The 26,397-nt window shown below is 41.8% G+C and overlaps 1 protein-coding gene across 2 annotated transcripts in view; it reads left to right on the top strand.

Annotated features, from left to right (window-relative positions):
• Positions 1-21,088, top strand: part of ccdc71 (coiled-coil domain containing 71) — a 41,613-nt gene extending 20,525 nt beyond the window's left edge. Inside the window, exons 1-2 of one of the 2 annotated variants that reach the window (XM_030092702.1) lie at positions 17,823-17,843; positions 17,955-21,088. In XM_030092702.1, the coding sequence (XP_029948562.1) occupies positions 17,965-19,041 (1,077 nt within the window). In that variant the 5' untranslated portion in view covers positions 17,823-17,843; positions 17,955-17,964 and the 3' untranslated portion in view covers positions 19,042-21,088. Of the gene's footprint in view, positions 1-17,822; positions 17,844-17,954 lie in introns of those variants that run through there. The other variant, XM_030092701.1, reaches the window with a different exon arrangement.
• The last annotated feature ends 5,309 nt before the right edge of the window (positions 21,089-26,397 follow it).

The following is a 26,397-nucleotide window of genomic DNA, read 5'->3' on the forward strand; positions in this document are numbered from 1 at the left end:
TCACAGTTATTACCATATTCGTAGAGCAGGATCACTATTGCAACAACACGTCATCAGTAGGGTAAAAGTAACCTGTCTCACGATGGTCTTAACCCAGCTCACGTTCTATATTAGTGGGTGAACAATCCAACGCTTGGTGAATTGTGATTCACAATGATAGGAAGAGAAGAGGATAAAGATTTACATAATATTATTTTTCATATTTGTGATTACCGTGAATTGTTTATTTTATCCACAAAGTTGCATAAAACTCAGAATTTGACGTCATCGTGGTGCACCAGCAGCAACAGCCGCATGCAGCGTCGCAGCCTCACCCACTCTGTTTCCCTCTCGTCTTGGTTGGATGGTTAGCGAGGCTAGACTAATAACATGGAGGGTGAGGAGGTCCTGGTTCTGAAGGCACGTACCAGGGCACCGCTGTGGATGCATTTTGTTTTTAATCCCAACGATAAGTGAGAGCCGAGTGACGTGGAGAAAGCGATGTGTGAACTTTGCCGTAAAAAAAGTGCCAGTCAAAAGCGCTAACACGACAAATCTGAGGCAACATCTACAGACCCACCATCCACAGCAATACGCCGAACTTGGAAAGACCACACCAGCACAATTACCAGGCGGTGCAACAGCAGCTGGTGCATCCCGTCAACTGGCTGTTGGCGAATCTTTCGGACGACACTGCTCAAAACATTATTAATCGCTCTTATTTCTGAAAGTGTACAGCACAGCACAGAATGTGTACTATTAAAGCTAATTAAATATAATTGTACAGAGGTGGGCATTTCTGGTCCTGGAGGGCCGCAGCCCTGGATGTTTTCCATGTCACCCTGCTTCAACACACCTGAATCTCATGAAGCTATTGATAATAATTCATAGTTTTCAAAGATAGTTATTAACTATTCAAAGAATGGGATTTGATATACATCCAGTGACTGAGTGCACCACCTGTTTAACAGAAAATGATTCGTTGATATCAGTCTTAAAATACTCTGAACTAGTAATTTGCAATTTAGATTGATTAAATTCATGATTACCAAAGTTAAAGTTAAAACCTGAAGAATTTCAGAGTTCATGATGCAGGAAAGGTTGACAATACACTCGCCTTCGTGCAACATCATTAAGACAGCGCGTGATGATTCCAAAAATTCTGTTTATTCAACAGAGAAAGCAATCAAAAAACAAATTCTCACAAGGAAGGACAATCTCTGTTAGCATCGGGAGGCTTGTTTCAGAGGCTGTAGCTGTTCTCCAATGATGCCACCTTCATGAACTGGAGCACTGTTTTCCTTGAAGGTAAAATTAGGCCTGTGTTGTTTATGCAGGGGCACAATGACTGGACTAGCGATGTTCTTCAGGTAGTGTTTTTTTGTCACTGTACCATTCACAAAGTGTAGTACAGTTCCGTATTGACTACACATGCCTGCCCGTACTGTAAGACCGCCAACAAAGGCGGCTGATGTATAGTGCCTCATTGACATCTCCAACATCATTTGCAGTCATCATTTCTGCTCAGTATGAATGGGCTTTCATCAGACAACAGTACTAAGGACCACTGGTCCCTCATCCAGCCTGAATGCCCCCTGGTCCATGTCCTGTGCCTGGTGGTGGTGTGGTCAGGTGTCCTTGCAGTTTGTCCCGCACTGCTGTTGTAAACAGTTTTCAGTGGTCTGTCGTGACACTTGGTACCTCTCACCTCCTGTAAATGTCTCTGGAGTTGAGAGGCATTATTTCTGGTTCTACAGTGCTCTGTTCACAATGATGCAATTATCTGTGTGGGATGTAGCCAAAGGACGTCCACTTCTATACGTTCCTGTGACTCTTGCATTCTCTGTGTCTCTGTTCAACCTGCTGTTGACACTGATGCTCTAAGCTCAGTGACCACTTCCCCTGAAAACATCCTGTGTGACCCCTTGCTGCAGAGAGGTACCGTTAATCAATTGTTGCTTTGCTGTCATGTCAAAATGTGAACAGCATAATGAGGAGGACCAATTAGATACCATTTCTATTAGGACCAGTAAATTCATTGTTCACCTGCAGTGAAGTTCCTTGTTAGAGAACAGCAAATTGTACAAAAAGCACTGGAAAGTTGCTTTTTGTACAACTTATTTTTGAACTTAATGCTGAAGTTCAAAGAAGGTCACATTAGGTTCACCTCACCTGTAAAGGTAGGGAGTGTATGTCTAAAAGCAGCAGGATGCTCTCACGGCACAACAGGTTGTGTGGCTGCTTCAATATTTGAGTCATCCTCCGTTCTCCTCAGGGTCTCTTTCCCTTCTTGTGGATGGGTGAAGTCACGTGACTCCACACGCTGTCAGTGTCTTTAAAGGACATGAACCTAAACAGCCAGTAAAAACTTTTATTTTCTTTTTTTGAAAAATCCAAATGTGTCGCCATGGGAAAAATGACGCCAGTTGTCGGCGTAAATTTCGATATCTGTAAATTTTCACTTTATCACCCATGTGCCAAATCCTGTCAATTTAAGGGTCAAACGCCATTGACAACAGTTTAACCATAATTCCACTGCACAGAACTGACAAGTTAGAGAACATAACAAGCCATCATTAACAGTATAAATTTAACAAAATCAAACATTGGGTAGTGGTGCGATGATGACTTAGCAGTTGTTTTGGTCGCATTCTTCTTGTAGGAAAATCGACTATTAAATTTATAATGCTTGTGAAGAGCACAGCTGGCCATGGCAGCTGTTTCTAAGTTCAAATTCATCTGATGGCCATGAAGCCAAACTGTTTTTGTCGCCAGCCGTGCTCAGTATGCTTCAGGATGATTAATGTGCCTGATTTAAAATGAATATGTCATTATAACAGTACAGAGGTTCGTTGGCGGTCTTGATGAGTTGTACAATACAATCAAATTGATTGCAATTTTAGGACGAGTTTCAGTTTATTTGTCCTTGTTGGATCTGACAACTTGAGAAAACCCAGTGTTCTAAGATACTTTTAATCTCCATCTTTTGGCTCCTGTGACACTTCAAAAGCAACTTATGCTGGGTTGTCATATTCTGTTGCCTCCATGTTTTTCCCATACAGCCTCCATTCGGCCTTTGAACAGGTTTCTCCTGCTGCCTTTCTCAATGATCACAAACTGTTTTGAACCGTCAGATGAGCAAACACTTGTTTTTACACATTTCTTTCTTACACCTGGTAAAACCACCCGCTAGTAGACATCACAGCGGCTGCTGTCATTAATCTGTCTGTTCCTACGGCAGTGACACTGCTTTTAGTGTCCCACTCGTGGTCAAACAAAAACTGTCCAAACTGTTTGAGAATCTGTGGTGGTGTCACCTACTGTGCAATCCACTGAAAACTTAAAAGCCAAACAAATCTCTTAAAATGTCTCTTTCATGGAAAAAAACACCTTCTGTTCTTGGATGATGATGATGCTTGCTGATGTGAAAGTGGCTGTTTTTTTTGTTTTTTTTAACAAGCTCCTCTGAGGACTCCTTTGAAAGGACCTTCCCATTAAGAAGCTCCCCAAGGAAGTGTACAATTTTCAACAGTGATTAATCCATCTATGTGGGCAAGATCTGGAGATGTTATTTTGATCTGTTTATCCAGCTAGTCTCATTGACACAGTGTCTCTGAATGACACGGGAAAAAGTCTTCTCGTTTTCCTTAAATGCTCACTTTTATACAAGATTAAACTGATTTAGATTTCAGTGGTCAGAGGTTCTTGGTCACGCACGACCCATTGACACCAACTCATGGGTGCTTCTGACTGGAACAGTTCACAGACAAGTGTGGCTCATTTGGTAGTAAGATCAACAGTCTGGGTGCTTCATTCTTTCAAGGGTAATGGTTGCATATCATCTTAAGGTGGTGGTGGTTGGGGGGTAGGGTGCACTAGGTGGTGAACTTTAAAGTATCGTTATTTGTTGTTGATTACTGATAGATGATACCATGAAGTCAAATCTGGGATAAGCAAGGGCAGTTATGTACGTCACTTCCGGGCCATAAGTCACATCTGTCAACAAATTAGTCATGTAGGGGAGAAAAAGTCCCATCTCCCTGGTGTATAAGTTGTGGTTATTTTTGCATGCCCATACTGAACTGCACCATTGATAATGCTGTTCCAGAACCGTCTGTGAATCAGTTCCTTGGGTCTGGCCTTTGCACTTTTAGCCCACAAATAGCCTTCTATGCATCATGGAAGCAGTTTTTCTGCTTTTCTGCAGTTTCTCTCAACATTCTCACACACTGTGAGGTCTTTCTGCTGCTATGTTTCTGTTTCTGTTGCTTCAAATTTGATCTTTTTTTTTTCTTTCTGGAGTTATATACTGTATAGGTTCATTTTGTTTTTTTTTCTCTCTCTCTAGGTGAAATTTTGCTGGCACACATTGAAGGTTTTTTTGTTTTTGTTTGTTTTTTGTTTTTGTTTTTGGGTGGAATGGTGGGGACATTCTGTTGTAGCATTACATTTTCCCATATGCTCTACACTGATGTAGTGATGAAGTCACTTGTTATAAATAAGTAATTTTACATCACATAAGGCAACAATGAAGTGATTTTGTTGACACCCGCCTTTTTTTCATGACAACAACAAGATGGTTACCAGCTAAACATTGCTCTTTGGTGACAAAAACACGAGACATGTGAAAGTTTTCGTTGAGACAAAAAAGTGGGTGATCCGTCTGACGCACAAGTTGCATTACATTTATGCCTGCTATCAGCAATGCTGCTGCTTCCTATCCTTGCTTGGCCACGCCCACCACCTGGCATGCAGCCACGAGTCACCACTGGTGGGCAATGGCGACAGCGTCAATAAAAGGGCTTAATTGTCGTAAACGACGAGATGATCTATGGTCATTCTGTAACATCCCTGCTGTTATTATAATATTAAGTTTGGGGGGAAAAAAGAAATTAATAACATAAATTCCTCCCCGCCAGGGTTACCTGAACTCCCTATTAGATTGAGTTAGCAGGTGACTGGCTGGACCAGGAAGTGTGGAGTCAGCCTAAATGCTAGTCCAGAGAATGAATAAAGTAGCAGTCTGTTGATTTTACACTTCTACATTGCATTTTTCCTTTTTTTTTGTAGTGTTTGTGTGCTTATGGTCCACAGTAAATACAGTTCAGTGGGTCAGTAAAGTGGCATTACAGACAAGATGCCCTGCTAGATGCTACAGTACTTTCTAATCCATTAGGAATATATAAGAAGAAATGTGTTGCAATCTGTTGAATTTGTAGATCTGCTATTTTTACAGCTTTTGTGTGACATTGTTTTATGTTGAAATAGACCATCAATTCATTAAAAAGCATGAGTTGAAAAATAGAGAAAAAAGGTTTCTACCCAGTGAAGTCCAACATGACAGCATCAAATCACCATCGATGGGAATGTCTAGACCAGAATTATCAATCTGAAAAGTAATCTGGTTATTATACAAAGGCATTAAAGGTGTCTGGTATTTTAGAAATTGCAACACTTGATACAACCTGCCAACTTGACTGTATTTTAAATTGTTTTTTTGTTATTTTTTACTGTGGTGAATTTCACCCTTGTGAGACAGTGAGGTGCTCCAGAGTTCCACTCACTCTGAAAGGCAGAACTTGTATTCCTCCACATTAAGAGAAGCCTGTGTTGTAGGGATGAGCGAGTACACCACTATCTGTATCTGTTAACCCATCCAAATTATCTGTATTCGTAGCTGTACTCGGAGGGGGCGTGGCCTAAACCGGAAGCAGAAATTGGTGCACTATTTTAAGTCTGAAATTGATATGGATTGCTCAGAAGTTGCTGTTTTTATTGTTTATTTGACAACTATATACAGAACAGTCTCAATGATACAATGTACAAGTTGTTTTTTTTTTTATTTTAGTCAGAACATGAACATTTTTAAAGTTATATAAATGATTTTTTATTCACACAACAGCCTCAGAATAAAGATTTTAATATTTTTGGTCACAAGAGTAAAGGAACTATTTACAGAACAAGTATTTTTATTGAGACAGAACATTAAAGGTCTAATACACGATTTTCTCGAAAAGACGAAGCCCCAAGTCTGTTACTCACTTTTTGAACAACGCGCATGCGCCAGACCATCCGCCCGGCTCTCCTGCTTCTCCCAGGAAACGCGGAAGTGTACGAGCGTGATCTCCTCTTCTCCGGCGTGCACGGTTCTGTTTACAGTTTCTGCAATCGGCCTCGTACATAAATAAAGCTTTTTTTCCGAAACAGTTACAGTTTCATTGTGTCAGACTCGCCATCGGTAAGTACTAGCTCAGAAGCTCACCGGCTACATAAACACTCTGAATGCGCATGTGCAAAAGGGAGAAGCTGATTGCGCGCAAGCACGTAGAACCGCCTTACGAAAGCAGCTCGTCAGAATGATTGACAAACAGACCCACCAATTATTTAGGTGATCCACCCGGAAATCAAAATTGTGTATTATACCTTTAATATTTTTAAGTGTATGAATGAATTCACATAACAGCTTCTCCTTAATTGTTGTCTGGACTCCAGCCGGAGTCCAAGGAAAGGAACGGGCCTTCCTGGGTTGGGACTGCCTCCCACCACGATCCCCACCGGAATCTCCCCGGTGTCCCGGGAAATCTCTCCTCCGCCCCTGCTGAGCTTCCTGGTCATGTCCGCGGCTGCAGCACTGATCATAGTGGACCTCGGTCCAGTCATCGTCTCTCTCCCACAGATCACACCCTCCCGGTGGAGCACAAGCCCAAATTATTATGAAAAAGAAGAGAAAAAAGGAAAAGAAAAAAAAAAACGCGACGGAAAACGAAACTTAAACACCCCCCCACAAAAACAAACAAAAAAAACCGAGTGTGCACAGTCGTGCGACGTTTCAACTTTAAAAGATTTTCCTCAGACGCAATGCACGCCACAAAGAAATTAAATACCGAACTTTTAATTTACCAGCACTGATTGGCTTCTCTCACAAGGATCCTGTCGTCTCACTCGAGCACGGAGCAGAATCAAAGACCAATGAGGATCTCCCATACGAATAATGACGGACAATGCTCGGACTATACTCAGATTCGGAAAAAAATGCATTATCCGTAACGAGTACTCTGCTCACCCCTACTATGTAGGCAGTTGGGACTGTTGATTAGGATGTGTTCTGGTTGCCTCCAATTGGAGGTCTTTCAGGCACAGCCTGCTGAAACGAGACTCCAAGGTCAGACCAGCACCCACCAAAGATTGTATCTCTTAGTTAGCATGGGAATGTGGCCCACATCCCCCTGAAAAGAGTGAAGAGTTTATGAGGATGGGAATGTCTGTGTTTTCGTGCAGCCTCACATGGACTAGATAGAAAGTGAGCTTGAATGACAAAAGGATTATTATTTGTGATAATAATGATAATGAAAAGATGCACTTTAGGAGAATTAAATCAGTAGTATTACATCTACAAAAGAAAATTGAGATTCTCAGAGTTTCAAGCAAGACCATACAGTACATGCCTCTTGTGCTCTTATGATAATATTGAGTATTATAGAGAAAATTGATGTGGTCTGTTCCACAAAAAAGTGGAACCTGAAAAGGCCTTTTGTTCCTGTATCTGGTTTTCTGTTGATCAATGATGAATTGGTCTAATTGTGGTGGTGAGAAGTTTCTGCAATCCTTGGTTGGTATTTTTAAGAATCAGTAAAGCTGCATTATATTGGTTTTGTGATAATGTTAAATATTGCAGTTGTGATGTGACTAATGATGTTTGTTATGTTTGTTTTTGTATTACTGCATCAACACAATATTGGGCTTTTTATCTTCTTGGTACAATTACCAAGTAACAGGTGCACTTCTGTGGCTTTAGTTCATACGTACAGCATTTCAGAAGCAGAACAGTTTGTGGATTTGTTCTTAATTTTCATTCAGTTTTTGCGCTTTTAACTTCAGCTCTGTTGCCAACAAGTCTCATGTAATACTGAAATAATCAAGTGAAAGGTGACCTGTTGTCAACAGAATCTAGGGTAGTAGAGCTTCATCTGACTGACCAAATATGTTGACATGAAGAGCATTTAATGTCCTGTGCTTGAAACAATTGCTTGATTTATTCTTATGTTTTACCTTTCTGAGACATTTTTCTGAGACAAGCTAAGCTTTTTAGATATGACTGAAGGGCAGCTTTTAAGTTTGACTACTGTTCTACCTACCACAATCTTTTCTTTACTTAATAGAACACGAATGAAGCCAAAACGTAGATGGGTGAATGTTATGAGATCACTGAACGGCTGTGCAGGTCAAATCAGGGTGAAATTCCTTTTTCTTTTTATATAAAGCCCAAGAAAGAAGGTTCAGAAAGACCTTGAGTGTTGACTCTTGTGTATGGATCAAATCAGTTTTCTTTTCTTGTTTTTGAAATGGAAAGAGGCAGGATCCAGTAGAAGAGTATCAATTTGCTCACTTTTTGCAGTATATAAGGGTTGTGTGCATGAACAGCTGTACATAGATTGAAACACATATAAAACATTGTGCTTTAGTGTTATCGTCATAGTGATCACAATCCTTGGTATGCCATGTGGATGAATTGCTACAGTGGGGAAAATAAGTATTTGACTCACTGCTGCTTTTGCAACCACTTACAAAGAATGGAGAGATCTGTCTTTTTGATCACAGGAACACTACAGCTGTGACAGACAGAATTTCAAAACAAAACCCCAAAGTTTGATATATATTTATATATATATTGATATATCAACATGGTATATAAACCGAACTTGATATTTGGAAAACAAATCCTTTGCTGACAATTACAGAGTTCAGACATTTCGGCCCACTCCTCCACACAGAACCTTTCCAGATCTTTTCAGTTTGGGGGTTGTTGCTGGGCAACACAGTTTCAACTCCATATAAAAACATTTTGTTTTGGTTTAATGTCTGTGTGACTGGCTAGGCTACTCCAGAACCATGAAATGCTTCTTATGGAGCTTCTCCTCAGTTGCCCTGGCAGTGTGTTTTTAGGTCATTGTAATGCTGGAAGACCCAGCCATATCTTTTGGGCTTTTACTAAGGAAAGAAAATCGTTGCCCAAAATCTTGCTATACATGATTCCGTCCATCCTCTCCTCAATATGTTGCAGTCATCCTTTCCTCTTCGCAGAAAAGCAAACCCCAAGGATTTTTCCACCACCATGTTTGGGATGGTGTTCTTTGGGTTCATTCTTCTAACATGTCAAGTGGAGTTTATACCAAAAAACTCTGTTTTGGTGTCGTCTGACCATATGATCTTTTCCTATGTCACCTCTGGATCATCCAGATAGCTACTGGCAAACTTCTGACAGGCCAGGCCTTGTACACACTTGAGCAGGGGATTGTTTTCACACTCCAGTAATTTTAATCCATGACAATATAGTGCTTTTATAATCTGTAGGACTACGATCCAAGCTCTCTTTAGGTCATTGACCAGGTCCTTATATGTAGTTGTGGGCTGATGCCTCACTTTTCTCATGGTCATTGATATGCCACGAGGCAAGATCCTACCTGGAGCCTCAGGCTGAGGGAGATCTTGACTTTCCCACTGTTTGCACCAACAGTTGTTGTATTCTTACCAGACTGACTGCCAACTGTCCCATAGCCCATCCCAGCCTTGTGCAGGTCTATAATGTCCCTGGCGTTGTCTTTGGTTTTACCCATAGTGGAGGGAGGTGTTGGAGTCTGATTGTGTAGGCAAGACTCTTTTATGCAACTGACAAGTTCAATTCTTGTTAAAGGTGCAACAAGTAAGAAATGTACTACAAAAACAATAAATGGAATTCCCATTTTTCATCTGTCATTAAAAAAAACAATCCCTTTAAACAATCTCCAACGTCAGCGTCTTGGTCAAGTTTTTGTTATTTCATACTGAGAGGTACGAGCAGGAATAACTTCAATGGGCGCGGCTAGACCATCAATACTTCCGGGTTCCAGAGCTAATCTTATGCAAGTTCCCTAGGTTGCCAAACAAGAAGCACATCATTCCATATTTCATTACCCCATCATCTGCCGTGTGCCTCCAGAGCAACACGCCTGAACTGTCTAAAGTCGCTTATGGGAATTACATTATGTGATGTAACATTACTTGCTGCCAGGGCCGGCTCTAGGCATAGGCGAACTAGACGGCCGTCTAGGGCGCCACGTCCCGGAGGGGGCGCTGCGGTCGTACAAGGGGCGGCACGATGCTCCGTTTTCTGTGTGGCCTGGTCTGTGCTGCCCCGCTCTGCAGCGGGTCTGACGCACCGCGCTCCTCGGCGCTCCTCGGCACTGATCGGTATTGTTCGGCATCGCTCCTCAGCGCGCCCCCCGCCCCCCCCCCCCCCCGCTCGAAAAACACGCTCCCAAGGGGCGCTCGTCTCGGGCTCGCCTAGGGCGCCTCCGAAGCCCGGGCCGGCCCTGCTTGCTGCACCTTTAAAGTGCTTCCTAAATGAAACCCAACAGGTCTGTGAAAGCCAAAATTCTTGCCGGCTGTTGGGTGATCACGTATTCATTCCATGCAATGAAATGCAATTCATTATTTAAAAGTCAGCCAATACGATTTTCAGTTGTGTATTCTCTGTCAGCAGAAGTATACACCTATGATTGAAAAAAGAAGGAAGAATTACAGACCTCTCTGTTCTTTCTAAATGGAAAAACTTAAAAAAAAAATCAGCAGTGCATCAAATACTTTCCTCACTGTTGCTAACTTTTACCAGGTTGTGCTTTGTATCTCTGGTGCATGAAATGAAGTTCTGCCTATTCACCTGAACACTGACCAATCAGAAGCGCTTGTCGGCTCGCTTTGATTAACTGGTTTGTAACCACATGACTGTACAGCTGCCATGAATACAACCTGCAAAGGAAACAAAACTGGAGACTTTTGCTTTTGATTAGTTTTGTTTAGTTTTGTTTTCTTTTGATTTGGTTTCATTCTCTGTTCCACCTCAGCTGATCTCCCAATTTGTTACAAATAGATTAAAAGTGTGTGTTCTTTCTGTTTTAAATTGATAATTTAATTATATTTCCTAGAGAAAAAGACCATATTAAGATGTATTTAAAATAACTTTTCAACTTCAAGTCAAATGAAAATGGCAAAAACTTTTGCATTATGTGAAAATAAGTGTAAGAAGCAAAATGGTTTTGCAGAGCTGAATGACAAAAGACACGCTCACCTAACAGTCAGTTAGGTCTGCTTGACATTGTGATGAGATGTTATGCAAAGCACTGCAGTTTAATTTTCCCCAATTACTAACTTGAGTCTCTGAGGCGTTGTGATGCTCATTGAGCCGCAGGATTAGCAGAGAAGCAGCGGAAAATGCTTCTTTATTGTGTTTGAAAGTTCTTAGATGATGAGTAAAGCCATTTGGATAGCGCACAAACAAACAGACCTAAAGCTGAAAGAATGTGATTGAGCCTGCAACTCCAGCCTGTGTAAAAACCTGAAGAGTTTTATAAATGTAAGATGGACATTTTTTTCCTGGAAAATTTCAATCTTTAAAAAGGCTCCTGGTAAATGCTCCATGAATTGGATTCCATGGATTCTGTCAGTAACCCTAAGAGGGTTTTGTCTTGAACCCATGTCCTTTATACCAAGCCGTCTGGGACAATACACACAAAGCATGATGAACTGGGTCTTTAACTGTCGTCAAAAAACTGTCAAACGCTTTCCAAAAATCTTAGACTGCTGCTTTGTTTCTCTTGATCCTGTTCCCCAACCTTTCCTGCAGCTGGATTCACTCATCTCTTCACTGAAATGTTTTTCATTGGTTGTATACACCTTTACGGAAACGTGGATGTTGCAGTAGCTTGTCAACTTCTGTGAAGCTCAGTTTCACTGTTTTTTTTTTTTTTTTAGAATCGGCTATATAGATTCTTGCAGAGTTTGAAAGTAGCCTGTGCTTAATCTAATTAGCATAATCTATCATTTGTTCTGTTGCATACTGTTTTCAAAGCTCACTCGGATTCACTTTGTGTCTCATTTCATTACAGATAAGAGCTCAGAGAATCTGTTGTGTCCCAGTTTTCAGTTGATTAGTGTTGACTAGTCCACCAGCTTTGCCTGTCTAATTTGCTGCTGAGAACCAATTGCAGTGTGGTCTTGGCTGCTTATGAAACCATTATTGATACCAGGTGTACATGGCGCAGCTGTAATCAAACGTAATTTTACAGATAAAAATCTGTAGTATTTGATGAGGAACAAAGTCCTTCAGTCTGAGTGTCCAAAAGCTTTAAAGCAGCTTCGTGCATTGGTGATTGTGATTATTGACCCTGCATTTTAACTACAGGAGAGCAGATACCTCCATCATTCCATGACCTGCCTAAAACTGTTAATTGAAGAAATAAGCTGTTTTGGCAAATGATAGCGATACCAACTCATCCATGTCAGCACTTTTGATGAAAGCCTGAAATAACATGAATGGTGATATAATATCTCAGGTGGAAAATTACCAGCAGGCACAGTCAGGAGCTGTGATCGCGTAGCTGAAGACTGAGCACCCAATTACCATCTTCACATTTACACTCATGGGAGATTTCACGCAGACTGAAGGCTTTTTCATGTTTTTTTTTTTTTTTCACTCTGCCATCGTAGGTGCCTCAGCAGATTCATTACGCTTGGTGTTTGTTGTGGACAGCTGTTTTCCTGGTGGGCAAAATGCTCAACCAATCACATTTGTTGCTTGGGTTAGTTTAAAGCTACATCCATGAAATGGCGGTGGAATGGAAATGGCAAGTGTGACTGAGATTGATGAAGCAGTACATGTGGCTGTAACTAGAGTAGGCTGCGGGTTTGACCTGTACTGAGGCTCGTTGGTCCTGACCAAAGCAGAAAAATAGGAAAAATCATACATTGGTGCTGTTTTTTTTTTTTTTTTTTTTTTGTTAGTTACACCATAATTTTGTAATACTAAATCACAAAATGTCAACAGATAGCATATTGACTGCATCTCTGTCACATAACAGAACTTGTTCCATTGTTGTTAGGCAAAAATAATGAGTGGTATTGTTGTGAGGATATTGCCAACATTGGAGAACTTGGGAAAATTCTTGGTTTAAACCAGTGAGGGTGACAATTTTCACATCTTTATTTGATCTGGCTTTCACTCTGCATTTCGAGAGTGGACTTAAGCACCTGGAAAACGTTATGCAGTTATGAAAGCTGCTCATTTGGAAGCGCTGTCACTTGAAACAAACGCCGACAAGAGAGACAGTAAAGCCAGACAAAGAAGCCCAGCTCATTGATTGGACTGGAGCCAAAGTGGAAGACCCCGCCCTCGTGGCCAGCTAGCAGGTAGCCACTTGTAACTGTGATATGTAGTCTTCTGCAAGCACCTGCACTTCCTCTCAACTGTCCAACTTTCTTTGTGCATCTGCTTCTACTGATTTGCACCGTCGGCTTCATTTGTTTTACTGCTCAAATGCATTGCACCCCAGGTCACGTCCTCTCACCACAGCTGCTGGAAATTGTGCTTGCTCGGGAACCAAGATGCACAGCTTCAAGGGGACCAGCATTTGCTTGTTTGATCCAAATCTGGGTCCAGGGGAGTTTTCACACATGGTCAAACGAAGTGGACTTTCCCAGGAAGTCCCTGAAGTAAACCTGGGTCCAGATCAAACAGGGCTGGTGTGTAAGAGATGAAAGTTTATCATCATGGCTTGTAATTTTTATATTTTGGCAATGATTGCCAAAGAAAAAATATTCATTTTTAGAAAAGAATGTGATCGTTCTTTGGTCTCATTATACCTGGCTTTGGGATGAATATGATTTTAAAATAGTGTTTGCTCTAATCAAGACACCTTTTATATAGAAATTTCTGTTACCAAAACCTCCAACAAAGGGCAGCTGACTTTTGATTGTTGGCAAAGCACAATCCTAAGAGATAAGACTGTAGTATACATAATCTGTGCCATATCAAGAAAACGGATTACATTACATCGACCATGCTTTGCATGTAAATTCTTTATTCCGGTGTGGCAGTACTTCAGAAAATTATTAACTCCCAGCCCATGCTAATGTTGGTATGAAAGGCAGGGTTCAAGACAACCACAGCTAACGTTGGGTTGGGGCTGATTAAAGTGCTGCTGGCAGCTTGGTAAGACTTGTTGCTATGAAACGGGATCCTTCACAAGCCTGATGTGTGGAGCCAGGAAATGTCCCAACAACGATCAGGTTGCAAGCAGTGGCAAGTCTTAACCAAAGCACCAGTGTTTGCCAAGGAAGTGGAATTGAGCTGGTGTCTGATTCAACATGTGGTTTGGTGGATTATTGGAGGAATGACTCCTTATTTTTCCCAAGAATGATGTTGAGACAGTTGTGTAAAACTCTGGTGAGAAACCAGTGAGAGCTAATACCAAATCGAGAAAGGTTAATTTCAAATTCGTGACCAGTAAGTTTGATCCTCTGGTCTTGCTGAAGCAGCATTCTCACCTCGTGGGAAAATGGAAGAGGAGACAGTAGACACTCCTCCATCACACAAGTCTGTGGTGTGGACTCAAGATGTTTGCTCATTTGAACAACAAAAAAAAAAAAACAATTTTTATTTATTTTCTTTTTTTTGAGGGGGGGTGGGCTGACTTAATTTGAACCAAATGTATATAAGCACTAAGAAGACCAAAATCTGTATGACACTGTCATTTATCTCTAGGAAATTACCTTTTTTTTTTTTTTAAATAACCAATGAGATTGGTAAATGCATCAGATTTCAAACTGCTTTTCATCAATTTGGTTTTCTTTATTGGGGGATTTTGTTGAATTTTTATTTCTTGTGGTGAGTTCTAACATTTCGCATCGTTTTGTGAGTTTAGCATCGCGGTGTGCATGTGAACGATTCTGTATCGAATCGATACATAATTTACCTGAATATTTGACGGAATTATTTTAATTTTCAGTTGTACAGTTGTATTACAAAGCTGGTGTCTTGCCAAACCAGTTTTTGAACATGACAATGCAGTCACTGTTCTTAAATTAATAGGCTTCGCTGCAAGAAACATGTAATTGAGTACAAGACACAGTGTTTACTCTGCTACTCAGAAATTGTAGTCACCGATTTCTCTTATTTTTTTAATTGTCAAAAACATGCCTGTGTGTGTGTGTGTGTGTGTGTGTGTGTGTGTGTGTGTGTGTGTGTGTGTGTGTGTGTGTGTGTGTGTGTGTGTGTGTGTGTGTGTGTGTGTGTGTGTGTGTGTGTGTGTGTGTGTGTGTGTGTGTGTGTGTGTGTGTGTGTGTGTGTGTGTGTGTGTGTGTGTGTGTGTGTGCAACTTTAGTTACTTGTGAGAGCGCGGCCTTGAAAGTGCCATGGCATCCAGCACCAGGTCAGAGAGCCAGGAGCGCCATCTTGGAAAATAGGGTAGCGATGTACTGGAGAAAAGGTTGACTTATTAGCTTAAGATAAATCAAAATAGATTTTAAAAGTTGAATAGACAATTTGAACTGACCAGACGAAAAATAGGTTGTGAAAGTATATTCTGTAATCAAGTATCATTTGTTTATGCCGCCATGGCTAACCGGAGACCGGAGCCTGCCCCCGCTGCTAAATAATATCGTGGAGGAGACACTGCTGACATGGTACACATGAATCACATGACGTTTGCTAAGCTTTGCTGTTGGTGCTGTTAAAAGATGACGCACCACAGCCCAACTCCAACTCTGTGTGTGTCTGTTGTGGTCAAAATCTGATTTCAACAACCTTTAAAATTTAATGTAGATCTCGGAACTTGTCTGATGCTGTTAAGCTTCACTCTATTGTTTTATGAGATCAGGAAGTGTTCCTACAGCTTTTGTTGGAAGTTAAAGCTCCGAGACTTCATGGAGTGAAGTTTAATAGCCACAGAGGAGGTAACAGACACAGACCTGTGTTTGTGGTGATAATGTTTCTTGGTAGGAACTCCTTTACCATTGGAAATTTTAAGTCTTATTTTTTTACATGATGTCATATATGTGAAGATCATGCATTTGCAGAATAAATAGCCAAATTCAGCACACAAGCTGTACACAAAAAATTTGCTGTAGCTTTGAATAAGAGCTCGGCCATCACTTTCAAGCTTGAGTTAATAGTCATTTTGTTTGGATAATTCGAAATTTTGCATTGAGAGACACTAAACAAAAAGCTGACCTTTCTTTTTTCTTTCTGGTGAATCTTCGTTTAAGCTTCAAATCGAGATGGTGAATTGCAACATTTGGCTGTTTTCTCTGTCCTTGAGACTCTTAAAGTGTGAAAGAGGAGAACATGGTGTGTTTTTCCTCTGGGAGACGATAACATGGTGCTGGGTTTGTCTCTCCCACTGGACCTGGTCGCCACAGCTGCTAATGAGGCTCGTTTGGAGGAAGTTGGTGAAGGTGGAGGCACTGAGCAGAGTGAAGGTCGCCGTGGCCTCTGCTCATCAGCTTCCAGTCGTGGGCCAGCTGGGGTCGTTCTCTCGGCAGATGCTGCAGCTTTAGATTCTTTTATATTTTCCGTGTGGCTGTCTGCTGGTCCGACTTTGCGAGGTGTCTGATTACATTGCTGCCACTGACAGTAAACTTGCCTCTCCCCCCGAGTATTAATCTACCTATTAAACATCTCCAGCCTGTGTGTTCACAGCTGCAGCAGTGCACGTTCTCATTAACATTTTATTTTCAAGTAACTCTTATCATAACATCTCACAGTGAGCTCAGCTGCATAGCATGCTCCTCTGGATCCAGTTTAACGAGACCAAAGATCACAGCATCCTCACCCAACACAAGCAACCACAATAGTGGAACACATGGACCAAATGTCTGCAACAATGTGAAAGGATCATTTTTACAATCTCATCTGCAGAAAGCTATGGAAATTGTGTAAAATGTTCATGTACAGACAGACAGATATTCAGATGTACTGGTTTTGTACAGGTGTGTATAGGTATACAGATGTTGAGATTTGAGCTAGGGCTGTCGTGGTTTAGAAATTCCCTGTGCGATGAGTCAGGGTGGCTCAACAGCGCTGTGTGCGGGATTATTGCACCCGCCTCGCTTTTTTTTTTTTTTTTTTTTAAGCTAATACCCTTCTCCGCTGCCTCTGCTACATCGGGGCAGTGTTGCATCATTTTTCCTTCTTTCCCCCTCCCCTCTGTTTGCCTCAGATGGGTGTGTCGAGGTGTGTTCACGGAAACTGCTCGGTAGTAATCAGCTGATGAATTTCACCTGCAGCGGAGATCGCTGCTCAAGCCGCTTCTTCGGAGCCAGTTTTCTGGCGCTCCGCTGTGCGCCGGAGTGGTGAGCTTCACCATTGAACTGCAGCTCCACAAACTTCACAATCTTAATAAAACATGTCTTAACGTCCAAATTGTATCGGCTTGCTTCCTGCAGCTGAGCCTCTGTCCATAACAAACTCATTCAACGTGAAAAATGGAGACGTCAGGTCATGTGCGGTGCTGACTATGGACCACAATGCACCGTGGCAGGCTTGTCAGTATTGCAATAATTCATTTTTGCAGTTACTGCGACTTATAGGAGCATATTTTTTTCTTTTATTTATCTATAAATACTTTAAAGCACTGGTAATGGCCTTCCAGATGTATTAAATGTCTTTGCCATCTGCAATAATTGAAAAAAAACAGGCTGAATAATCCTCCTCTTCCCTAGTGCAAAGGACTCAATGTCCATGAATATTTCTTAGAAAAGAATAAATATATTTGATTTATTGAAGTAACCAATCTGGTATTGTTTCATTATGTTCTTTTCATGCCACTGTGCATGGCACAGCTTTTGCTCATCTATGTGGATTTCACAGTGAACTGTGTTCCCAAAAAGACGAGAGTGTTGCTGAGCCCATGCAGTGGTTTTGCTGTACGGGATCATGTCTGCTCTTGATGACTTAAGGTCTCTATGTTAGTTTTGCAAGATGACATTGCTTTGTTTTTTTGACAGCATTGTTGGACGACTTCTGATCGCACTGTAGCTACAACTAGTGGCAGGTGACTCCCTAACATAAGAATAATGGAGACACGGTTGCATTAAATTTAATTCTGAAGCTGATCAGTTAACTTCATCTGTTGAAATGACTGCTTCCTGTTTTTCCTCAACAGAAACAAGAGGATGGCTGACACGCCACGAGGTGCCGTGGTCGGCCGGCCACTGATGTTTGCCAACGAGGAGCGGAGGGCTGTTCATTCCTGGTCACGGATTTCGTCGGCAGGGCACAATGTCCTCCTGGATGCTCTGAAGATCCTCAGCCCAATGTCCCGTGACCTTTCAAGCACCGAGGACCTCGTCACCTTCCTGCAGGACCTCAGCGAGGAAGGCCACAAGGCCACCGTACTACGGAGCAAGGATGTGTATGGCTACCGCTCCTGCACAAACCAGCCTATGACTGAAGACATGCTGAAGCCACCCAACAAGAGCATCCGGCCCACAGCTAAGAGGAGGGGGAAGAGAGGTTTTACCAAGAAGAGGGAGGTGCACCCGTCCTGGTACAACTCTGAGAGGAACAACCCCAGGATCCAAGGGATTCGTCCTCCAGATGTGTCGATGGATTATCGCACCATCATCTGCAGCAGGACCTCCATTCGAACTGTCGAGATTCCCACGGTGGACGTGAAGCCGTGCCTCAGACTGACCAACATTGAGGGTTTGTCTGGCTGCCATACGGCCAGACTTCAGATCCAAGCTACCTGGGACTCGTCTTCTGAGAAGCCCTCTGTTGCCTTTTTGCAACAACAGCACCCTCCAGTGCTTTCAGGAATACCCTCTCAGCCTTCTCAGAATGGTGGTGGGACGCCCACCAAAGCCGTGGCCTTGCTCAGCCAGAAGAACCAGTCGTGCCCCATTCGGCTGGACGGTGCTCTGATTGGGGACTCTGCACCTGTCTTCTATGCGAACGGCCGGGCGTTCCCACAGACTCACACAGAACTGACCAGCAATGGCTGGAGGAGCAATGGCCTCCACAGGGTTGTTCGGCACCGCAAGGAAGTGAGCAGCACGACCAACCAGCAGAGAAACGGCTTGAAGGAAAAGAACAGTCTTAGATGGAAAGTGATAAAAGTGGACGAGTCTCGCTCTGTGGACGAGGCCTGCAGGAAGGCACAGAAGATCCTGCAGGTCAACCTTTCCCCCGTGATTCAGATCCAACCGCTCGACCACGTGCTGAACAACTTCAGATATCAGAACAAATAAAAATTCCTCCCCGCACCAAACTCACACATTGTTTTCTTTAGCAGATGTTAGTATTTTTCATTCATTAGCTTCCACCTGGCTGAGAGGCTTCCCTCTCTCTTTTTCTGTTAACGCCGCCGGGTGTTGGAGTTACAAGAGAAATCTGAGTGTCTTTGTGGAAGTTTTTGTTCCTGACAGGGGCGCCTGGAATTTAAAGGCATTTGAAGTAAGGTGATGCTTTTCCTAGCAGGCTGGGAAATAACTGGTCGATTTTTACTGTCAATATTCGTTCACGCCAGACAGTAATCAACCAATCGTCGCTCTTTGAGCTGCCGAGCTGCAAGCCAGTCCTCTCGATCGGGACGTAGCATCCACTGTGGCTGTTATGTGAATCAGGTGAATTTTCTACCCTCCGTGTGCTGGGTGGGTGTTACAGTTGTTTCAATAGTATTTAAGTCCCATTCAAAGTATAGCAGCCTTTTCGAAACATACAAGTATTTCATACCACAAGCTGTACCGTCATCTGCAGCACCGTTTTTTTTTTTCTTCTTCTTCTTTTTCACCAGAACACAGGAAAAAATGGTGTTTAGAGACGGCAGCGTCCCATCAGAGGTTCAGTTGAGCGGGTTTCCAGACTCGAGCAGACGTTTCTTGGTTGTTTGCTATGACTTAGCAAAACAAAGTAATGAAAGGAGAGGGAAGGGTTTAGTTTAGTTGGTCTTCCTTTTTATAGTTTTTGTTATTCCAGTAGAAATCCGAGAAGACTTCTGGGGCGAGCGATGTTGGAAATCAGACATGAATCTGGGAATTTTGTCCGTCACAAAGGTTGCAACAAGAAGTGTTGAACACAATGTGTAGAAAAGGCTTTGGCCTTCTGGAACCATTTTCAGCTCCAAGTTTACATTTAAATCCCAAAGTATAATTTAATCTAACAGCGCATTTCACTCCTGCTCAGTTGTATTGAGTCAAAACTCCCCAGAAAGTCTTTACTTTTTCTATTTCCTCGGCTGTGGTTTCACTTTCACAGCTTAAATTCAAACTGAAGAAATGCACTTTTACAGCAGTTCACTGTCGTTCCTCAGCATAAATGTTGTCAGTCGTTCTTGCCCGTGTAGTTTCAGCACCGACATTCTCAAACATTTGGTTTCATGGAGTTCAGTTTTTCATCACGGGTGCTAACTTTCCAATGACGGTGCTGAGCGAAAAAGTTGGGCGCAAGAATGTCAAGTTCTTCTTCTCATTCAGATTGTGCAGTAGTTTGCTCTGAGGGAACGATAGCAGCAGCCGCTGCCTTCTGCAGGTTGGGATGAGCATGCAGAGCCGCCTTCTGTGCTTTCCAAAGTGGTTATTACTGTGAGGAACCACCTGGGTCCATTTTTTCATGTGATCATCCGTGTCAAACTTTAATGTAGTTTTGCAAAAAGATGTCTTAACTCGCAGTCTACTGAGGATCTTTTTTTATTATTATTTTTGGTGCATTTACCTATCTCATTTACATTAAATACAGATGAAAGCACCAGATGAAGAGTGGACCGTGAGTTATTTATTTTGAAATGAAAATATTTTTTTATTTTGTGCCCCACCCCCCTTAAAAATTTTTAAAAAGACACTGGTTTTTTAATCCTGAGAATTGGCAGCAAAAGTCACCATCATATTAGCAGATGAAGGTGATTTAGTGTCTCAAAAACAAAGTTTAACTATAAATTTCCGTAAACATGTTGAAAGCTGTAGACCTGTTGTCAGAGAAAAGAGTGCATACTTTATTCTCTCTTCAGAAAACTTCTCTCCTGGTGAAGCTTGCTCCGTGGCAGCTGGTGGGTTGAAAGTCAACTTTTTCAGATCTCCAACGCATCTGCTGTGGTGGATTTTTTAATGTTCTGAATAAAGCTCGGTTCCCTTGCCCGGCGCTCTCTTCCTAAAAGCCCTCCCAGATCCAGTCCGTTCGCTGTCATGTTCATGCCCTTTTCTAGATCTCCTTTCTGTTGGTCTTGTTTGTGCAACACTTGTATAATATTGTATTTCCTACATAAACTTTGAAAATGTTTTTTGTTCAATAAAACTGATCTGAAAATAATCTGCAGGCTGTCTTCTTTTTTCCTTTTTCCCTTTATCTGTGACTGATGTCTTGGGTCGTATGATGATCAAAGTCAGGCCCGTGACCATAGCAAATTTTGCTGGTCAATATATTGTCCCACAAATTAATACCAATAAATGATATTGTCAGAATTTTTTTTTTTTTTGGTGAAAAATGCAAGTATATCCTTTCAAATGCAATAACCTTTGGTTTTCTCTGTTTTATCATTACAATTGGAATAATGAGAACTTTAAAGTAACTTAAAAAAAGTTCACCTATGTTGATGGGCTCACCTTGCTCTCTGAAGCTGAAATATTTCCACGCCAGGGCTGATATTTGGCTTTGCAATAATTTTTTTCCCTCCAAATTCTCATTAGGGTGCCTCTCGCTGTTCTCTGGAGGCTTACTGTGTTCGTGCATGCTGGCAGCTCCGCCTCTTTCCACAGAGACAAAGAGCTTACATTACTGTCGAGAATGTTCTGCTATGAAACGGATGCCATCAGATGCTGACATGGATGGACAGAATGAATCATCTTTACCATCCAACCTGTTTGAAGGCGACAAAGGAAACAAACTCTGTGATAATATTGCAGTTTATCGAGCCTGGAAATATTGAGTTAATTTTCACTTATTATTCAGTTAATTGATTTATTGTTGTCCCAGGCCTATTCAAACCTCATACACTGCTCACAAAAAGTTGATGCTTCAGAGATAAATCATGAAAGCAGGACGTTTAACAAGCATGCACTGGTGATTTCCTTAACTCAGTTTGTTGAAGCAAAAGCCATCAGCAGTTGGGGGTATACCACAACAAGTAATGTCATGAACATCAATTACATGACGGTGACAGTGACGTCTCAGCTCTTCAAGTTGACTTATTGTTTGCTGAGTCATGGCATCTCACCCTTCTTGCAGGGCGGTTCTTGTGTCATGGAAGTTTTGGCTATAGCGTTGCAAGCCTCTACACTGGAAGTCGACTGATCCCAAAGGTTTTCTTTTCAGGTCTGGAGAAAAGTGCAGACTACTCCATCTGAGGTACCCCTGTCTCCAGTAACTGTTTTCTAATGATGCCATCTCCATGAGCTGGAGCAGGTTTTCTATGAAGACATGAATTAAGTTAGTCCTGTGTTGTTCATGCACGGCCCCTATGACTGCATTAGTGATGTTCTTTAGGCTTATCACCGTACCATTCACAGACTGTGTAGTACAGTTCTCTATTGACTACGAGTGTCCATCAAAGGCTCATCTGGTGCCGACAGTGGCTGATGCATAGTGCCTCTTCGACATCCCCAAAATTGTTGTCTTCCATCATTTCTGCTTAAGGTGAAGGGACAACAGTACTCAGAAAACAGTACTAAGGCCCACTGGTCTCTCAACCAGGATAAACACTCCCTGTTCCATGAAGACTGTCTGTGCCCAGTGTGGTTTCGTCAAGTCAACTAGCACTCAGGCCAAACCGATGTGCATGTTTTCTAGTGGTTTGATGTGACACTTGGTGCCTCTCACCTCCTTTAAATGTCCCTAGGGTTTTGTGACATGAGATGAGAATATATTGAAATATTGAAATAGAATTAAATGTTTTTATTTTCTTCACGTTTTAACCTTCAAATTATCCTTAATAACTTGAGATCCTTTCTGAGCTCTAAAGATATTGTGTTTCATCCTCTGTAAGCTAATCTGGTTATGGCTAGCTAATCAAGTTTGCTTGATTATCACTTTAGGAAGTACAAAAATCTGTTAAAATGATCAAAGAGCTAGGTTAGGAATTTGCAACCCATGGCTCCTGCGGTAGTGGCTTCCCATGAGTGTAAAAACAATCTTATCTTTCACTTTGATGAGGAAAATATGATTTTTTACCTGAATTGTTTAATAAGTCTCAAAACAGAAAGAACCCTGATGGAAAAAATTTTCCTTTTACATGGAAAGACTAATTTGCTTTTAATTCCTATAATGCAGGTTTCCCTGGATGATTGATACATGGAGAGAAAACAAGAAATGACAAAGCAATGGTGAAATCGCCACACCTAATATTGACTCAGGTGTGGTTCAGCCCTTTCTTGTGCCTGTGGCGCAGTGGAAATGTGCCAGGGCAGATATAACTGACTTACTGCTATCTTCTAAAGATTTACTTTTGATACTCTACCTTTGGAAATCAGGAAGTCAAAGGGTTTACTTTGACTCGTCTTTATAGCAAAATAAAGATGCAGCTACGTATTTAATGTGGCCTACCACAGTTAAATCACAGTAACAATATTCCGTTTTGATCTCTGGTCTTGCTTTTTGTATTTTGTGTGGTGACCTTGAGTCCTCAGAAAGTTGCTTGAAAGTAAAATCTAATATTTCATGACCCAGATGTTCAGTATGTTCAGCTGTAGCTGTGACTTAGCAGGCGAAGGTTTGATGATGCATCCACCACCTGACTACAGGGGCCGAAGGGGCTCCCAGTGAAGGGTGAGCATCTTTCACAGCAGCTCTGTTGATGTTGGTGTGCTATTGTATGAATGTGGCCAACAATCAAAACCACTTTGAGTCAGCTAAAAACAGCAAAAACACTGAGTAAAAAGATTTCACATGTAGCATAAATACAGATCTGTACTCCGTCTATCCATAGTCTATATTCAAATAATCTACAGAAGGGTTATGCTGACTTGATTACCGGTTGACATTAAGCATAAGGCACCTAGGATATAATGTGAGTCACTTGGTAACATTTATCACAACTGCATCCATGAATCTGTCGAATTGGAGTCATTACCTCAGGGCTGATCTCCACATAAGAGTGACTACTGCCACCTATAAGAAGTGCAGCAGTCACTGCTTTTATCCCTCTTTTAGTACTCCATCAGGTCTGTTTTGCTGCATATATCATGTATTGGGTAGCAGTGGATGGTTTAAATCATGTATTGGATTGCAGTGTGTGGTTTAAATCATGCATTGGGTGGCAGTGGATGGTTAAAATGATGTATTGTTTGGTTTAAATCGTGTATTGGATTGCAGTGTGTGGTTTAAATCATGCATTGGGTGGCAGTGGGTGGTTTAAATCATGTATTTGATGGTTTAAATCATGCACTGTGTGGCAGTGGGTGGATAAATTATGTATTGGATGGTTTAAATCATGTATTTGCTGGCAGTGGGTGGTTTAAATCATGTATTGTGTGGCAGTTGGTGGTTTAAATGATGTATTGGGTGGTTTAAATCATGTATTGAATGGCAGTGCATGGTTTAAATCATGTACTGTGTGGCAGTGAGTGGTTTAAATTATGTATTGGATGGTTTAAATCATGTACTGCGTGGTAGTGGGTGGTTTAAATGATGGGTGGTTTAAATCATGTATTGGGTGGCAGTAGGTGGTTTAAGTTATGTATTTGGTTGGTGTGGGTGGGTTAAATCATGTATTAGGTGGTTTAAGAAAAGCCTTGACTTTGCAGCAATGTTGTTCTGGCCAGATATACACTGACCAAGCAATCTTACCATGAGCATTATGGGTCTAGTGAGTGCCCTATTAACTTTAAGTTCCATTTATTTACTTCCTCACCTGTTACTGCTCTGTTTTCATATCAGCTGTAGAAAACTGATTTTGGTATGATTAAGTTTAAAGTTAATTGGTATGCAATTGAAGACAACTTTAGAGAATGGAGAAGAAAATCATTTAAATGACTTTAAACGTGGCATCACTGGTGCCAAATGGGCTGGTTTGAATAGTTCAGAAACTGTTGATCTACTTAGATTTTCCTACAGAACCATCACTACAGTTTAAAAATAAGGGTCAGAACAAGGACAAGTGAGCAGCACTACCAAAAATTGGGAAAATATGATGTCCTTTGAAGAGAATGGACAGAAAGTGTCTTGAATACTTTCCAGAACGAAGTTACAGTTCTCACTGCCTCAGAAGAGCACAGAACATAATGAAGGACAAAACCCACCCTGGACAGACACTTTTTGAACTGTTGCCCTCAGGCAGATGTTTTCGAACATTAAAAACGAAAACAAACAGATTAAAAAAACATCTTCAATGCAAGAGCCATCATTACGCTAAACACGTCCTGATGCTGCTGTACCGTCTATGTAAATCCTTGTAATTTTGAGTTGGTCGCTGTCTGAGTGATGTAAATACTTTATTACCTCCGCCAGGAGGTTATGTAATCACGTCCGTCTGTTGGTTTGTTGGTTGGTTGGTTGGTTGGTCTGTTAGCAAGATTGCGGAAAAAGTAATGGACGGATTGCAATAAAACTTTGTGGAAAGGTGGGTCTTGGGCTAACTTAGAATCCATTAAATTTTGGTGATGATCCAGATCACTGTCTGGATCCAGGAATTTTTTAAACGATTTTTTATCATTGAGAGATAGGGAGTCTTTCACATAGTTGGGCAGGCCCGCCGACAGGGGGCAACAAACGCCTGGTTCACACAGGACGCGCCGCTTCCGACGCGGAAGTGGGAAGTGCCGCGCATCAACTGTCAGATCGGCGCCCCTGTTAACCTATCTGACGGTTCATACAGGAGGCGCACGGGACCGCCGCACGCGTAGCGGCTCGCGCCATGGACCGCAGGCGCTCCGCTCCTCTCTATTTTCTCCGTGAGCCTCGCCCGCCATGTACCGCCAGTTGTAAAGCTGGACAGAGCAGATCGCACCAGACAGGAAGTCGGGAATGGAAAATACAAGAGAATCCGGTCAATTTTCAAATTAAAATTAAGTAAAATAACATAAATTATGTTGCTTTTCGGTTTTCTTTTTCAGATAAACACACACACACACACACACACACACACACACACACACACACACACACACACACAGGGAGAGAGGGCGAGAGGGTGACAGAGAGAGGCACCGCACGCAGCAGCGCTCCGCTCTGATCACACCCCCGATCACAATGTTGTTTGATTATATATGGTGTTCTTATTGTTGTTGGTGACTGATTTGAGCTGTGGCGGAGGTCTGCGCTCTCTGAGTGCCAATTTCTAGTTTTTATTATTAAGTTTTGTGTGTGTGTGTGTGTGTGTGTGTGTGTGTGTGTGTGTGTGTGAATTTGAGTGTGTAGCATACACACTCTTGTTTGCACTCATTTTTTATCTCTTTATTGATGTCTTTAATGGCACTTAGCGAGGAGACTTAACGTGCAATTTCATTGTGCTTGTTACAATGACAATAAAGACATTCTAATTCTAAGTTATGTAGAAGTTCATCTCTGAACTTTTACAACATAGTGGACTTTGACATTAATGCTCTACCACACAGAGTGTCCCTCCTCTCAGATAAGAACAGGAAACTGAGGCTACAGGTCACACATTCACCAAAACTGGA

The sequence above is a fragment of the Salarias fasciatus genome, chromosome 5 (genome assembly GCF_902148845.1).
Source record: "Salarias fasciatus chromosome 5, fSalaFa1.1, whole genome shotgun sequence".
Lineage (NCBI taxonomy): Eukaryota > Metazoa > Chordata > Actinopteri > Blenniiformes > Blenniidae > Salarias > Salarias fasciatus.